The 15,658-nt window shown below is 65.0% G+C and overlaps 5 protein-coding genes across 5 annotated transcripts; 2 read left to right on the top strand and 3 right to left on the bottom strand.

The window, feature by feature from the left end:
* Positions 1-1,348: 1,348 nt before the first annotated feature.
* Positions 1,349-2,863, top strand: AOS1 (E1 ubiquitin-activating protein AOS1; the record flags this gene model as incomplete). Its single annotated transcript, XM_076652796.1, has 6 exons — positions 1,349-1,624; positions 1,714-1,860; positions 1,983-2,092; positions 2,155-2,312; positions 2,407-2,554; positions 2,692-2,863. The coding sequence occupies 6 exons, from the start codon at positions 1,349-1,351 to the stop codon at positions 2,861-2,863; spliced, it is 1,011 nt and encodes a 336-aa protein (XP_076501643.1).
* Positions 2,864-3,272: 409 nt separating this feature from the next.
* Positions 3,273-5,780, top strand: JCM10292_000745 (succinate dehydrogenase [ubiquinone] flavoprotein subunit; the record flags this gene model as incomplete). Its single annotated transcript, XM_076652795.1, has 7 exons — positions 3,273-3,303; positions 3,374-3,471; positions 3,650-3,705; positions 3,777-3,984; positions 4,047-4,077; positions 4,207-5,709; positions 5,776-5,780. 7 exons carry the CDS (start codon positions 3,273-3,275, stop codon positions 5,778-5,780), a joined length of 1,932 nt encoding a protein of 643 aa, XP_076501642.1.
* Positions 5,781-6,346: 566 nt separating this feature from the next.
* On the bottom strand, positions 6,347-7,809 carry HMT1 (protein-arginine omega-N methyltransferase HMT1; the record flags this gene model as incomplete). The annotated part of the gene is made up of 8 exons (XM_076652794.1): positions 6,347-6,516; positions 6,588-6,689; positions 6,759-6,953; positions 7,020-7,250; positions 7,308-7,371; positions 7,428-7,512; positions 7,570-7,700; positions 7,768-7,809. The coding sequence occupies 8 exons, from the start codon at positions 7,807-7,809 to the stop codon at positions 6,347-6,349; spliced, it is 1,020 nt and encodes a 339-aa protein (XP_076501641.1).
* Positions 7,810-8,643: 834 nt separating this feature from the next.
* RPB7 (DNA-directed RNA polymerase II subunit RPB7) lies at positions 8,644-9,549 on the bottom strand (the record flags this gene model as incomplete). Its single annotated transcript, XM_076652793.1, has 6 exons — positions 8,644-8,691; positions 8,752-8,820; positions 8,881-8,949; positions 9,014-9,064; positions 9,174-9,449; positions 9,538-9,549. 6 exons carry the CDS (start codon positions 9,547-9,549, stop codon positions 8,644-8,646), a joined length of 525 nt encoding a protein of 174 aa, XP_076501640.1.
* A 1,888-nt stretch (positions 9,550-11,437) lies between these two features.
* JCM10292_000742 (uncharacterized protein) lies at positions 11,438-14,254 on the bottom strand (the record flags this gene model as incomplete). Its single annotated transcript, XM_076652792.1, has 2 exons — positions 11,438-12,711; positions 12,775-14,254. 2 exons carry the CDS (start codon positions 14,252-14,254, stop codon positions 11,438-11,440), a joined length of 2,754 nt encoding a protein of 917 aa, XP_076501639.1.
* Between the last annotated feature and the right edge of the window lie 1,404 nt (positions 14,255-15,658).

The raw sequence follows: 15,658 nt of genomic DNA, 5'->3' as shown, positions 1-15,658 counted from the left end.
TGAACGAGCATGTCGAGTGAACCGCCGAATGGATAGCGAGAGCGAAGACAAGCTGCACAATGAGGCGCGACCCAGTCTTGTGGGACTCGGCAATCCGGGCAGGGGACGAGCGGAAGGTCTGGATGGGGTGCGTGCGGCCATGCGAGGAGGCGCAGGTGGCCTCGGCAGACGGTCTTTTCCTTTGAGCCAGGGAGTAGCCAGTACGCAGAAAGCTTGAGTAGCAATCGGTAGATTTGCCGTGCGCTTGTCTAGCGCGCGAGAGAAAGCGCTGCGAGCGGAAGAAGAAAAAAGAAGCGGGCCGGCCGTGCCACGACGGAATTTGGCATTCCCACCTTGTAAGCGCTAAAAGCGATGCTTCTGCATAGCAAAGAAGGTGCTTCCAATCGCGGCGCACGCGCCAACGTCGGCAACGCCTGGTTGCGTACCTTCGCTTCACCCTCCATCTCGTGCAGCAGGCGCAGCGCGACTCAATTCTGCCGCCGACTGCCGACCAGAACCGCACCGAGATGCTGTGGCTGATGAGCTGCCTAGCGTCGAGCCTCTCACGGTGTGCCGGTCAGCCTTCTGACCTCCCAGACTGGTACGTGCCGCTGCTTCATCGCCTGTCGATCTTCACCTGCCTCAAGTGCCGCAGCTTGAGGTCTCCGCACGACGCAGCGCTCAAGCAGCTGCTCGACGTCAACCGGACGGTTTTCGTTGCGTTTGTTTCGAGCAAAATCCTGCCGTCGAGTCCCGAGGTTGCAAGCCAGCTGCTCCGGCGCATCGACGTTTTGCCGAACACGCCGGGTCATGCCGTCTCTGATCGCCTCTCGACGGCGTGAGGGCCGCCCGTCTCTTCCTGCTGTACAGTGCGCTTGTCCGTCCATATCGCGTTGATGTCAACGAAGCCTGCGTTCTGACGTGTTCGGCTCGCCTCGAGCTCGAGGAAAAGTGGTCGCCGAAGCAGACGCGTCCGCGCTTGTCGGACACGTCGAGAACCTCACATAGCGTGCACAGCACCAGCGTGGCCAGGATGAGCGGAAGCGAGGAAGCCAAGTTCGAGCAGAGCGCCGTGTCAAGCTTGTGGACAAGCGCTTGAGCAAGCTGCGCCGCCTTGATCAGCTTCGAATCGGGCACTGGCAAAGTCACATGTCAGCACATGGAGCAGGGCGAGACGGTAGCTGCGAGAGAAGGAGGTCAGCCAGGTTGCGCTCCTTGTTTGCTCCTTGTGCATCCTCCGCTCTCGCTCTGCGTGTCCAGCGAACTCTTGAAGGTCGTGCACTGCTCAGTTCGCAGCTACACACGCGCACGACAGCCCCCTCGACCCTTCTACACCTCTTCCCGTCCCCACCTCCCGCTCACAGCGATCATGGCCGCACCGCCGCACCCGCGCGAAAAGGCCATCTCCGAGGACGAGGCCAAGCTCTACGACCGCCAGCTGCGCCTCTGGGGCGCCGCCGCACAGGCGCGCATGCTCGCCGCGCGCGTCCTCGTCGCCGGCCGCTTTCGCGGCGTCGCAGTCGACGCCGTCAAGAACGTCGTGCTGGCCGGCATCGGGAGCTTGACGCTGTTCGATGGAGAGGACTTGCTCGAGGAGGACCTCGGGAGCAACTACTTTGTGCGCGAGGACGAGGTCGGGAGGAAGGTGCGCTCGCTTTCGCTTTCTTTCAGGCGGCGCGGGGCCTCGTCAGGCCTGCACGCTGTGCTGATCCATCCAGCGAGTGATTTGCGCAGCGCGTCGAGGTGTCGGCACCGCGAGTTCAAGCGCTGAACCCGCGAGTCGACCTCTCGACCGAAACCGACGCGTCCCTGCTGTTCGACGAAGAGTTCCTGAAGCGCTTCGAGCTCGTCGTCGTCACCGACGTCGACGTATCAACAGCGGTGGGTTTGCTCTCTCTCGGTGCTCGAGTAGTATGCGTGGAGGGAACATCGAGGCTGACTTCTCATCTCGCTTCCTCGTCCCGCTTCGCCTTCACCCTGTTTGTCGACGGTCGACCCTGCAGCTCAAAGTGAACGACTTGACGCGCAAGCACGGCATCAAGTTCTTTGCGGCGGCGAGCGTCGGCCTCGACGGGTGGATGTTTGCAGACCTTCTCGAGCACGAGTACATCATGTGCGCTCGCCGTCTCTGCACTCCCTCCTCCCTCTTCTCCATGCTGACGCACTTCAACACAGCGACAAGCACGTCGCGCGCACGCCGGGCGAGACGACCGTGGTGCCGACCAAGCAGACGGCGGCGTACGTCGCGCTCTCGCTCGCGCTCGAGCACCGGTTCGACAAGCTCAAGAAACGCGACCTGAAGCGCTCGGGGTCGGTGCTGTGGGGCGTGCTCGGTGCGTTGGCGACCCTCGCTCCTTCTTTCGGCTTGTGTTGTTCGCGCTTTCAACAGGCTCGCTGATCAGGACTTCGAAATTGTGCCATGCACAGCCCTCTTTGCCGCACAACGACACGCCAACCCGTCGCCTACAGCACCTTCGGCTGTCGAAGTGAGCGAGGCAGACTTGCAGGCCGCGGCAAAGAAGCTCCTGCCCGAACTCGGCGTACCGGAGGACGTGCTCCCGCAGGACGAGATCAAGTGCGTCGAGCTTCTGCTTCCCACTTATCGTCCTCGTGATTCTCTGCGAGCGCAGAGAGCGCTTTCACGTCCACGTCGAGACGTGCGTGCATGTGAGGCAGATGCTGACCCACTCGTCCGGGTCGCTCGTCTCGCAGCCGCCTCGCGTCGCTGCAGGGTGCCGAGTTTGCGCCGTCGTGCGCGATCCTCGGCGGCCTGCTCGGGCAGGACATCTTGAACGCGGTTGGCGGCAAGGAGGAGCCGGTGCGCAACCTGTTTGTGTTTGAGGGGCAGACGGGTCAGGGGAGGGTGTGGTCGCTCGGGGTGTGAGTGTTCGCCGCGCACTCTGCAACGGATCTGCGCACTCGTGCTTCCACTAGCTGTGCGAGACTGTGACACGAGTGCGAGTTGTCGAGGCGTGCGAGCCGGTAGAGAGGGTCGCTGCTTCCGCGCGCCGTGCAAGTGTTCGGCGCCCTCTCGCTTCGTCGGGCTGCTTGCGGTGCAGCTGGCCGAGTGCTGCCGGGTATGCTAGAGACGAGGGAGTGCTGACTAGGCGATCCAGGGCGGGTGCGGAGGGAGCCGCCTTTGCCCGAGCGGGCGGCGAGTGTTGGTGGCGGTGCGATTGGCCCGCGCACAGTCGCCGCGCCTGTCTCAGCCGCAACTTGCGCCCGTCCTTCGCCCGCTCGTTCCTCGTTCCCGGCTTTTGTCCTGTTTTGGCGCAGCTGCTGCCCCGCCAGCCATGCCCGTCTCTCTCCTCGCGCGCGCTTCCCGTCCGTCGCGCTTCTCTCTCCGCTTCCTCTCCCTCATTGCTCACCCACCCGCTCTCGATCCCGCGTACAGGCGCCACCGCCGCCCCCTCGTCCCTCCGGTCCTTCTCAACCTCGGCAGCCCGCAGCCGCGTCGTCTCGACCAACCCTGTCCGCGCAAAGGAGGTCCCCGTGCGTCTCGCTCCCTCGCGCCGATCTCGAGCGACGACCCACCCGGGCCGCGGCGCACCCTCTTGCTCGCCACGCCGCAGCTCGTGGCGCCCGATCTGCACAGGAGCACATCCACTGACACTGTGCTCGTCTCGTGCAACCCGCGATCTCCCCGCGCCGCGATGTTGCCGACCTGCAGACCACCATCTCGGGCAAGTACCCGCTCATCGAGCACGAGTACGATGCCCTTGTCGTGTGCGTGCCTCTTCCTTACTTCCTACTACAGCACGAGGCGGTGCTGACAGCGACGGGCGCACCCCTCGCAGCGGTGCCGGTGGCGCCGGTCTCCGTGCCGCTTTCGGTCTCGCAGAGGCCGGCCTCAAGACGGCCTGCATCACCAAGCTCTTCCCGACCCGCTCCCACACCGTCGCTGCCCAGGGCGGCATCAACGCCGCACTCGGAAACATGACCGAGGACGACTGGCGGTGGCACGCGTACGACACGGTCAAGGGGTCTGACTGGCTCGGAGACCAGGTGCGTTCTCCTCTCCTCTACTTGGGGCAAGGGCTCAAATTGACAGCGACTGGTGTGCACAGGACGCTATCCACTACATGTGCCGCGAAGCACGTGAGTGTCGAGCAGCCATTTCGTTGCACGACCTGGACCTACGCTGACCTCGCTTCTCCCGCCTTCCACCCTCGACTCCCCTGCGACCGTGATGTCCGCTTCCTCTATCTCGGGACGCCACAACCGCAGCGAACTCGGTTCTCGAGCTCGAGCACTACGGCCTCCCCTTCTCGCGCACCAAGGAGGGCAAGATCTACCAGCGCGCGTTCGGTGGCCAGTCGCTCAAGTACGGCAAGGGTGGCCAGGCGTACCGCTGCGCCGCCGCTGCCGACCGCACCGGCCACGCCATGCTCCACACCCTCTACGGCCAGTCGCTCCGCCACCAGACCGAGTACTTTATCGAGTACTTTGCGACCGACCTCATCATGCAGGACGGCGAGTGCGTCGGCGTCATGGCCTACAACCAGGAGGACGGCACGATGCACCGCTTCCGCGCGCACAAGACGGTCCTCGCGACCGGCGGCTACGGACGCGCCTACTTCTCGTGCACGTCGGCGCACACGTGCTCGGGCGACGGTTCGGGCATGGTCGCGCGTGCCGGCCTCCCGCTCCAGGACCTCGAGTTTGTCCAGTTCCACCCGACCGGCATCTACGGTGCCGGCTGCCTGATCACGGAGGGCTCGCGTGGTGAGGGAGGCTACCTCCTCAACTCGGAGGGTGAGCGCTTCATGGAGCGCTACGCGCCGACGGCCAAGGACCTGGCCTCGCGCGACGTCGTCTCGCGTTCGATGACGGTCGAAATCCGCGAGGGCCGCGGTGTCGGCCCGGACAAGGACCACATCTACCTCCAGCTCTCGCACCTCCCGCCCGACATCCTCCACGAGCGCCTCCCCGGTATCTCGGAGACGGCCGCCATCTTTGCCGGCGTCGACGTCACCAAGGAGCCCATCCCCGTCCTCCCGACCGTCCACTACAACATGGGCGGTATCCCGACCAAGTACACGGGCGAGGTCCTCACCGTCGACGAGAACGGCGAGGACAAGATCGTCCCCGGTCTCTACGCCGCCGGCGAGGCCGCGTGCGTTTCGGTGCACGGCGCGAACCGCCTCGGCGCCAACTCGCTCCTCGACATTGTCGTCTTTGGCCGCGCGTGCGCCAAGCACATTGCGTCGGTCCTCGAGCCGGGCAAGCCGCACAAGCCCATCGACGACAAGGCCGGCCTCGAGTCGATCGAGGCGCTCGACCAGATCCGCACGTCGAGCGGGCCCAAGCACACGTCCGACATCCGCCTCGACATGCAGAAGGCGATGCAGCGCGACGCGGCCGTCTTCCGCACGCAGGACTCGCTCGAGAACGGCGTGAGCGAGCTCGAGCGCGTGCGCGGCACGTGGAAGGACCTCGGCATCAAGGACCGCTCGATGATCTGGAACTCGGACCTTGTCGAGGCGCTCGAGCTCCGCAACCTCTTGACGTGCGCCGACCAGACGATCGTCTCGGCCGAGGCGCGCAAGGAGTCGCGCGGCGCGCACGCCCGCGAGGACTTTACCGAGCGCGACGACGACAAGTGGATGAAGCACACGCTGTCGTTCCAGCGCACCATCGACGACAAGACGCGCCTCTCGTACCGCAGCGTCAACCCCAACACGCTCGACGAGGCAGAGATGAAGGCCATCCCGCCGTTCAAGCGTACCTGTGCGTCCCCCCCCGTTCTCGCTCACTCGCCTCTCTCGTTATTGACCTCGGTACTCGCTCGCGCAGACTAAGCGCCCATCGCCTCTTCGACATCGAACCCCACCTGCAGTTTTCCACCCTTTCGCATCGCGCCTAGCCGCGCCTGGTTTTACCCTCCTTTTTTCGTCCACTTTCCCTCCCTCCCGCCTTTGCCGTCGTTGGTTCCGATCTGTACCATTCCCTCCCGCTCTTTCCGCGCTGCTGTAACTACAAGCACGCTTGCATGCCCCGCTGCGTCGTGTTATGAGAGCTACGGTTGACACGCGCGTCCCATCACGACACAAACTCTCCGAGTCTGCCAAGAATCTTGATGCGGGTATACGTCGCCGCGAGGCGAGTTTTGGCGGGTTGCAGCAGGTGAGCGCGGGGAGGAAAGCAATACAGGATCAAGGTGTTGGTACAGAGATGCAGTGCGAGTAAACCCTCCTTCGCTCGCTCCCCCTCCATGCGACTCCTCGGTAGCGGATGCGGACGACACTTCATGGCGGAAGCGAATGCACTTATGCCCTGCGAAAGCGAGGCGTGTCAGCGAGACGGGGTATGGCGACACGGTCGCGCGAGGCGTTCCCGCAGCGGCACACGGATGGGCGCGCGCGACTCACATGCGGTACTCCCTCCGCTCGGCGGTCGATGTTGCGCCGTCCGACTTGTAGTCGACGACGATGTCGAGGTCGCGCGGGTTGCGCGCGTTGGGCGCGACGCTCATCGTGCCCTCGATCGACTCGCCCTGCTGCAGCGTCACCATGTCGCCGAGGTAGAAGACGGTCTCTGCGCGGCGGTGTGGGACGAGGTGAGCGTGAGGGGCGGGGGGAATGAGGCGAGACAGAGGGGAGACGCACGCTTCCAGTGCGTGTACTTGGCATGCGGGCCCGTCGAGAAGCTCACGGGCTTGTGGCATGCCCGGAACGCGCAGTCGAACCAGCCGAGGAAAGCGTGCACGTCTGCAATGCGGGAAACGCCGGGTCAGTCGGGATGCGCACGGCCGAGGTGGCCACAGAACCGAGACGCACAGTCGTTGCGGGTCGCGATCAGCTTGAACTTGGTCATGAAGGTCAACTCCTCCTTCGTGACGGTGAGCAGGTCGAACGTCGCAAGCTTGCACGGGTTGGTCACGACCGAGTCGAGGTTGACCGTGTCGACGAGCGGTTCCCGGAGCGCAATCTCCTTGATGCACGAGTAGTCGAAGCCGTAGACGTCGTCCCAGACTGATGAAGTCGAACGTTAGTCAGCGAGTGAGCGGCGCTGCACGGTGGAAGCGAATTCGGACGCACAGCCAATCTTCTCCTCGCGGTACTCCTGGTCCTCGATCGCGGCGAGGTACATGGTCGCCTCATCGGGGAACATGAGACCGTTCGGGACGAGGTAGCGGTCGCGGGCGTACAGGACCGAGTCGAGCATGGATTCGTACAAGAGGAAGTAGCCCATCCACTCGGAGATGATGATGTCGACCTTGTCGACGGGGAGGACGACCTCCTCCATCTTGCCCTTGATGAGCGTGATGGCTGTGTGAAGGTGCTTGTTCAGTTTCGAAGCGGATGAGAACAGGGGCTCGAACGCACTGTCGGCAAAGCCGTTCGCCGCAACGATCTTCTGCGCCTGGTCGATGATGTTCGACATGTCGACCTGTAGGAGGGGGGTCAGCGAGGGGACTGTAAACTAGTCGAGCGAAAGGGACGCACGCCAATGACCTTCTTCGCGCCCGCCTTGGCCGCGAACATCGAGAGAATGCCGGTACCGCAGCCAACGTCGAGGACGACCTTGTCCCTGCGTGCGCGGATTGAATGAGTACTTGCACGCATGTGAGCGCAGAGGAGAACGCACTTGAAGAGGTGCTTGTTGTGCCACATCGAGTTGCGGTAGCTCAGGGTGCGGACCTCGTCCTTGAGCATCTCTTCGTGGATGCCAAAGTGGGCGTACGAGTCCGAGTAGTAGTCGGCCGAGGTCGGGCCCTCCTGTAGACGCGGTAGGGAGTTGGTCAGCGGGGACGAGAGCGGGAGAAGGCTCGCGAGAGAGGCGCACGAGGGGCTTGGGGTTGGCCGCGGCAGCAGCGGGAGCAGACATAATGGGTTGTGAGAGCTGTTGCACAGCGTGAAGCCGGTCAGTTCTGCGGTACGAGGGCTGAGTGGGCTGCTGAGGTGTGCGAGGCGGTGGAGGACGGAAGCTCCAGGCGGCGTCGGCGGCGTGCCAGAGCTGCGTGCCAGTGCTTGTGCGAGAGCGAGAATCGTGTAGAACCTCGACACGCTGGCGCATGCCCCTGCACGTGCCCTCGTTGCTGCAGCTGCACGTCGTCCTCGTCGCTGCAACCCTCGTCCAACCGCCAGTCACCACCTCCCGGGACCGACTGACAGCGCCGTGGTAGCTCAAGGGCATACGTGACGCCGAACGGGCCGCAGCGTACTCCCGCAAGAGCTCGCGTCGACGGAGTGCGGCGGGGTGGAGCACCTCGAAGCTCACCGGGACGGCGTGCGGACGAGCGCTTCAAAGATTGGCGGTACGGGCGAGTCCGAGTGGTGCTAGTCTGCTAGCAGTGCGTACGACTCGAGCGTCGGCTGGGAGCGGTGACGGCGAAACGAGTGCGTTGAGCGACCCGGCGTGCCCCTCCGAGCTCAGGCGGCTTCCGTGTCGCCCGGCTCGCGTCGATCACTCCGCGTCTGGCTGGCACTGTTTGCGAGGGACGGCAGTCTGCGAGTTGCACGGTAGGTTACGAGCGAGTGGTATCTAGCGGGATGGGCACGAGCGCATCGGCTCGGGAGCATGTTTTGGTGGGCGGGGGGATGGGACAAGTACAACAAAGAAGCGCGAACACCTCTCTCTTCCGACGGCTGAACGGAGAGGGTCGCTGGACAACGGGAGGCGGCGGTGCGAGTCGGCGTGCAGGCGAGGATGTTGGCCCATTCAGCCGAGCGGGCCGAGGTAGTCCTCCTTGATCGTCCCGATCGCAAACTGCGGGTGGCGCGCGGGGTCAGCAGCAGCGAAGGGGACACTCGGTCGACGCCGACGCACGATTTCGGTCGCATCTACGCGCGTGCCGACAATCTTCAGCCGGATCTTGGTGCCCTTTTGGATCACGAGCTGCGGATGCCAGCGGGTCAGGGACTTTCGATGTGGCAGGTCGAAGGCTAAAGCACGCACGGTATCTTCCGTGCTAGAGAAGCATGGCGGATTTGCGTTGGGGTCGAAGCTGAAATCGGGCGGGACCAGCTGCGAGGTCGAGAGGATGTCAGGGTGCTGCCGCTGCCCCGCGATTTCGAAGAAAGGGACACACGTGAGTCGAAATGAAGCACTGCAGCGGACCGACGTCGACAAAGATGCCCATCTGCGAGAGGACGAAGCGGCGGTGTAAGCAAGCGAGGAAAGCGAAGCGGCAATGGCTGGACTGGGTCAGGCACGAAAGCCGCAGCGGAGCCAGCGCGCATCCGACGCACCTTGTTGACGCTCGCGACCACGCCGTCGACCACCTCGCCGCGGAAGGGGCGGTAGACGATGGCGCGGTACTTGATCGAGAAGACGGCCTGCCCGTCCTCCATGATACGCCCGCGGTGGCCCATGTCGCCCGTCTCTTCCTGGACGACGGCGATGATGTAGCCGAGCCGCCCCGAACACGAGCCCTCGACTTGTCGCCGCAGCTCGTTCGAGAGGTGCCCCGCCAGCGCTTGGTTGAAGTACGACGGGTGCATGATCAGGTCCTGCGTCAGCAGTTTCTGCGGGTGTGTGTTCTAAATCAGCTGGGCTGTTCAGAGCGGAATGGGCAGCGCGAGCAACGTTGCCGAGCGAGGCGAGTGCACGCACATAGAAGAACATGGTGACGCCCGCTGGATCTCCTGCGTCGAGGCGCTTTCCGTCTGGTGGTGGTGCGTCTCTTGGCAGGTGGGGTGGTGTCGTTCAGCTGCTTAGGCGCTGCAGTCGAGCAGGACATCGGGGCGAGAGAGCAGGGAGGGCAAGGGAGGGAGGGAGAGCGAGTTCAGCGAGCTGCAACTCCAACTCGCGCAGGGTTGTGCTCGCCGAGAGCGCTCATCCAGAGCACATGGCTCGTTCTGCACGCTCGGCAGCTCCGGCGTGTCTCCATTCGCTCGTCTCCATCGCGCAACACCGCCCGTCCCCCCGCTGGCTCTCTCTAGCGTCCGCCCGCATGCCGAGTCTCGCTCGTCGGCTGTAGCTGCGTGTGATGGTGCGTGTGCCTCACAGTGACGGTGTCCGGGTCGCGCAAGCGGGTGCTGACGCTGGGCGCGATCGGGTGTGGTCGAGGCGAGCGTCGAGAGGATCGACGGCGGCGGCGGGAAGCGAGCGGAAGGCGGGGCGGGGCCGGTGCAGGGGTTGCGGAGGTACGAGCAGCAAAGCCGACGCTCCAGCAGCACGCCAGCAACCGAGTCGGCGGCAGACCCGCTCCCGCTCGCGCGACCTTGCCCTCGTCGCCCTCGCTCCCGTCGCCTGATTGGTGGATGTGGGGCGCTGCTGTGGCTCGGCAGGGTTTCTTTCGGCGTGCTGCTTGGCATTTGCGCTTCCCTGCTGCTCGTGACGCTGTCCTCCGACTCTGCTGCCGTCGGGGTTCGCGGGTCCGAATGCAGTGCGGAGCAGGTGCAAACTGACAACTGTGGATGTGACTGGACCGTCGCATGGCCCGGAGATCCCTACACAGCGTCGGCTCTGGTGCTGCGACGCTGTGGGTGCGCCTTTGCGGAGGCGGACTGGCAGCGGGGGGCCGTTGTCGCCGCTCGTTCCTCGCGTTCGACGAGCCGAGCAGACTGAGGCGAATTGACGCCCGTTCTTACGAGCTTGGCGGGCCGCTTCTCGTCCACCTCGCCGGCGGGGACGCCGTTCATCGCTCTCGTCCTGTTTGCGTTCTCTTACGCGCCCTACAACTGACCCACTCGCATGCAACTGCGCCGAGCACTCGGGAGACTGACAAGAACGCGGACCCCGGCCCCCTGACCCGCTTTGCCCGGGATGCGCTCGCTCTTGCCGAAACACCCGCTCTCAACGTCCGCCTCTGCCTCGCTTAGCTGATGGTCCATCCCGCTGGGAGCAGGTTTTCCAACCACGCGCTCTCAGGGCTACGGCCCATTTGAGCTGATTGCAGCTGCACGAGGCTCGAACCGCTCGGACCAGGCGAGCAGAGCCGGCTGAGGCCGATTTGCGTGCGCGCTTTCTCGCGGGAAGGAGACTCGGCGATGCTGCTTTGCACGGACAAGGGGAGGGCCAGACTACGCAGGGCTGGGCCACTGGCCGCGCTCTCTTGCCTCTTGTGCCCGTACGCTCGCCCTATCTTCACCTCGCTCATCTCGCAACTCCCGCCTTTTGTCCACTCGACTGCCGGCAAGGTTGCCAACGCGTCGTCTAATTGTCAACTTGGTACCGCTGTCGGATGCCTCCTGTTTGCGCGCGCATAGCTGACTGACTTGTGGCCTCGTCTGCGCAGGCGACCGGCTCGCTTCTCGTCTTCTACGTCACCATCCCGCATTTTCTGTCCCTGCGCGGTTCACAACTTTGTTGGCCTTTGCATACACCGGATTTGTGGCTCTTCCCGCTTCTCCCGCGGCTCTGGCTCACACTGCGAGGCGAGAGAGATGCATTTTGCAAAACATGCGGCAATGGGGAGGACGACAACAAGATGTGCGGGAGTCACGAGTGTCTGTACACAAAAAGGCTGCGAGACAGAAGAGAGAAGGGGAAAGGAAAGCCGAAAGAAACCTCAAGCTGATCCGCCGAAGACCTGCATCGACCGTTCCGCCGCCTCGAACGCCTCCTGCTCCTCCCGCTCCTTGCGCGCAACAATCTCTGCCTCCATGTAGTCATCCACATCGCTGTACTCCGTCGCCCGTCGCGCCATCTCCGTGAAGCGCATGATCTCCTGCTTGTTCCGCTCGTACTGCTCGTCCTCGCGGCGGTACTGCGACCGCCGGAGCTCGTCCTCGCGCTCGCGCTCCTCCTCGGACGCCCAGCGCGGCTCCTCCTGCCGCCGCTGCGCGCTCGTAAAGGGCTTGCGGCGGGAGGACGAGTCGGTTCGTCGGTCGCGCTTGCCCTTGCTCCGCTCGCTCTTGCTGCGCTGTTGAGGGGCGGGCGCGAGCGGGTTCTTCGTGGACGAACAGTCTTTGCGGCGCTTGTCGGAGGCAGCGGCCGCGGCGGAGGTCGAGGGGTTGGGGCGGAAGCGCGGCGGCGAGGGCTGAACAGCGGGCGGACACTTCAATGGCGCGACGAGCTTGGCGGAGACTTTGACGGGAGCGCGTGGCGATGCAGGAGGTGGGGCGGCGGGAGCGAGGGAAGCAGGGCGGGCCTTCGAGGCGGACTGACGGGCGGGAGCAGCTTTCAGGGCAGGAGGAGCGGGAAGGCGAGGGCGTTGCGGCTGCTGCTCTGCCGCGCGCGGCTGCGCGTGCGGGCGCCCCTGTAGAGGTTTAGGCTGCGGTGCACGCGGGCTCGAGGGGGCGGGCGAGGACGTCGCGGTTGTGAAGACGGCGAGGCCGGCCTTCTTGTTTAGCGCCGCCGGGTCGCGGGCAGCAAGCCGCGCAGCGACCTCCTGCGCCTTCTCCTCCGCCCGCTCGCGGTTGACCAGCGCGACGCACTTCTGCGCGTGCGCAATGCTCTGCGCTCTCGCCCTCGCGGCGATCTCGCGCGCGACCGCGACTTCGCGGACGTACGTCTTGTACGCGAGCGTCGCTTTGATGCTGTCGCTGAGCGGCTCGTCCGTCACGCTCTGGTCGCCCCATCGCACTTTGACCATCTCCTTTGCGCCGCTCGTAAAGACCGCGAGGACCGTCTTGACGAAGTACTCGGGTCCGTCGTCGCCGTCGACGGCGAGCAGAGTGCGGCGGCGGGGTTTCGAGACAAGGTGCACCGTTGTGGGGTTGGGCGTGACGACGTTGGTTTCGAGCGGCGCGATAGTGGTCAGACCGTTAGGCGGAGGGAGGGTCGAGGCGGGGAGCGGCTTCTTCTTCGCCTCCTCAATGATGTTCGGGCCAAACGTGCAGGCTGTAGATGCGGTGTGTGAGCTCAGTCAGCGTGTTGAGGCACCGATTCAGGCAAGCGACGCACCGTGCAGGCGCATCGAGATCTCGAGGAGCTCTTGCCCTTGCGGCGCCCTCGAAGACGCCTTGATGAACGCCGCGTTCTGCGCCTCCTGCTCGGCGCGCCTCGTATCGAGTTCCTGCTGCTTGCGCGCCGTCTGCTCAGCCTGCTGCGCGGCCCTGCGCGCCTCCGCCGCCTCCTCTTCGCGCCGCTGCTGCTCCCACTCGCCACGAGCCCGCGCGACGGCGGCCTCCTTCTCCTGCGCGGCCTGTTCTGCGGCCCTGCGCGCCTTCTTTTCAAGCGCGGCGTGCTCGGCCGCCCGGCGCGCCGCCTCCGCTTCGCGCTGGCGGCGCTCCTCCTCCAGCTTGTGCTGCGCCTGCGCGAGCACGGCCGCCTTCTCCTGCTCCGCCCGCGCCGCGGCCCTGCGTGCCTCCTCCGCATGCGCGGTGTGCTGTGCAACCCTGCGCGCGCCTTCTGCCTCGACGCGGAGCCGCTCCTGCTCCAACTCGCGCCGCTCCTGCTCGCGATCGCGCTGCGCGCGTGCGACGGCGGCGGCCTTTTCGCGTGCGGCCCGCTCCCGTAACTCCTCCAGGCGCGCCTGCTCCTCGCGCGCGCGTTGTGATGCGAGCTCACGCTGCGCCTGCGCGACGGCAGCGTCCTTGTCGCGTGCGGCTTGCTCCTTAGCCGCTACGCGACGCTCCTGCTCCTCACGCGCGTACTGCGCTACGAGCTTCACTTCCTCGCGCGCGTGCTGCTCTTCGAGTTTGCGTTCCTGCACCTCCAGCTCGCGCGCGAGCCGGGCCTCGAAGGCCTGTTCGCGCTCCGCATCGCGCATGGCGGCGTCGTCGTCTGCGTGGTCGAGCATGACGTCTGGTTGGTGGTTGTTCGGGTTTGCGCAGATGTGCTGGAGGGGCTGCTGCTGAGGCGGGATGGGCGGCAACTTCTTTGGGGCTCGATGGCGACGAAAAGGGGACGGCGAGTTGGCGGCGGGACCGCGGTAGGAGGACGAGGTCGAGAGGGCGTCGTCGGCGTCGGCGTTGTAGCCGGAGCCAAACGTGAGGGAAGACGGGGGAAGGGAAAGCTGGGACGAAGCGCCCGATGCCGCGGAGGCCGACGCTCCAAGGTGCGCTTGCACGCGCGCGACTTCTGCCTGGATGGCGACGCGCGCGTCGCCGAGCAGGTTGAGCGCCGACGTCTGCACTGCGTCCTGCGCGGTGCCGGCGGCGGCAGCGCTCTGCGCTGTAAGGAGGATCTTGTGCGCCGCCTCGGTAAGCGCAAGGACCGAGTGGACGGGCGCTGCCTGTGTCGGGACGCCTGCTGCGGCGGCTGACGCGAGCGCGGTGTTACTGCTCTTGCGGCGCTTCTGCTTGCTTTTCGCGGCGCGCCAACCGGCTTCGCGCCCGGCGTTGTACACCAGCGTGTCGCGCTCCGCCTGCGCCTGCCAGGCATGCGTCGACCGATGGAGCGCCTTGCGCTGCTGGCTGCTCTTTGTGTCGGACCTCGCCATGTTGCTCGGGGGCCGGATTCGGGAAAGCGGTCGGGGCGGCGTCGAGAGTGAAGCCGGCGCAGACAAGCGGAAGGAGGCGTCGGGGCGGCGAGTTGCCGTGGGGAGATTAGGTGCAGGTACGGGGTGTGGCGGGCTGTGAGAGAGTCACATCAGCCGCCGTAGCGCCTCTGCAGGGCTCAGCGGGCCAAGTGCGCACCTTGACGGACGGGAGCAGCGAGGCCGTGCGAGCGCCGAGAGCGGGCGCTAGGCCAGCCTGTGCGACCACCGCAGTGGGCGGCGTGCCCTGACTGCTGCTACTGCTCCTCTGCAGCGCTTGTCTCAAGAGCGGAGAGCGGTTCGAGGGGAAGAGGCGGCCGCTTGCTCGCGGCGGGGAGCTGGCGCCTTCTCGTACGACCTCGAGCACTCGCCGGTCTTCTGGTCTGCTTGACGTGTTGACAGGCGTTTGAAAAGAGTGCTGCTGCCTCGCTTGCCCGCACCACGAGCCGCGCCGGCTTCTCTCGTCTCCCTCGTCTCGTCTCGCTGATCAGGCGGCCGCAGCGATGTTGCAGGCCTTACGGGCGTGTGTGTAGCTTCCGAAAGACGTGAGACGCGGTGTCTCTCTCTCGAGCATGCTCTGTGAGGCTCCCTGCTATCGCTTACAGGTCGTCTTCATTCCGCCTGGGCTGCTGCCGACTACGTCTGCGCGCTGCTCCGGCTCTCTGCTTCTCCTTTTGGGCTGAAATTTCCTTCATCGCTCGCAACGCTCGCTTTGTACTGCTGTGCAGCTCTATCAAGCATCTCGGATCGATCCGGGCAATGGAGAGGAGCCTCTTGCCTCTTGCTCCCGCTGCCTTTCGCTTCCCCTTTAGAGTTCACGCCTGCACCTGCTCGAGGAGCTACAACATACCGATGTCTCCTGTTGTCCGCAGTCTGCAGACCGGCCCTTTCTCAGGCTCACGCTCTTTCGAGCCGGGTGCACACTGGTGCTCGGTCCTTCCGCTCGCGTCGGTCCATCCTCCTTGTCCTTCGGCGCGGCTCACATTGTGGTAGATCGCATGCAGTATACTCAGCCTTTTCCCGTTGTACTGGTGGTTGTCGTGAATGGAGTTCTGACGCCTGCGAGTCGACAGCGAGTCCTTCCGTGTCTTCCTGATCCAGCTCGTATCGGCCGGCTGGATGCTGTAGTAAGCATGGAGATCACTACCAAGACTGCGAGTGCCTTGAGAAAGCCTTGGAGGGACAGCTTCCAGCCCTTTTCTCGCTTTCGCTTTGGCTTCGCTCTGTTGCGCACGGCTTGCTCTCCGCTCTTTCTCCTTGCTTGCAGCTCCCGACTGCGCAACTCACGAGTTAGGGTTAGGGTTAGGGTTAGGGTTAGGGTTAGGGTTAGGGTTAGGGTTAGGGTTAGGGTTAGGGTTAGGGTTAGGG

This window comes from Rhodotorula paludigena, assembly GCF_050403205.1.
Source record: "Rhodotorula paludigena JCM10292 DNA, Rt_paludigena_JCM10292v1_ctg92, whole genome shotgun sequence".
In the NCBI taxonomy this organism is placed as follows: Eukaryota; Fungi; Basidiomycota; class Microbotryomycetes; order Sporidiobolales; family Sporidiobolaceae; genus Rhodotorula; species Rhodotorula paludigena.
Note: the sequence above shows the minus strand (reverse complement) of the source record. Positions and strands in the feature narration are given on the sequence as shown.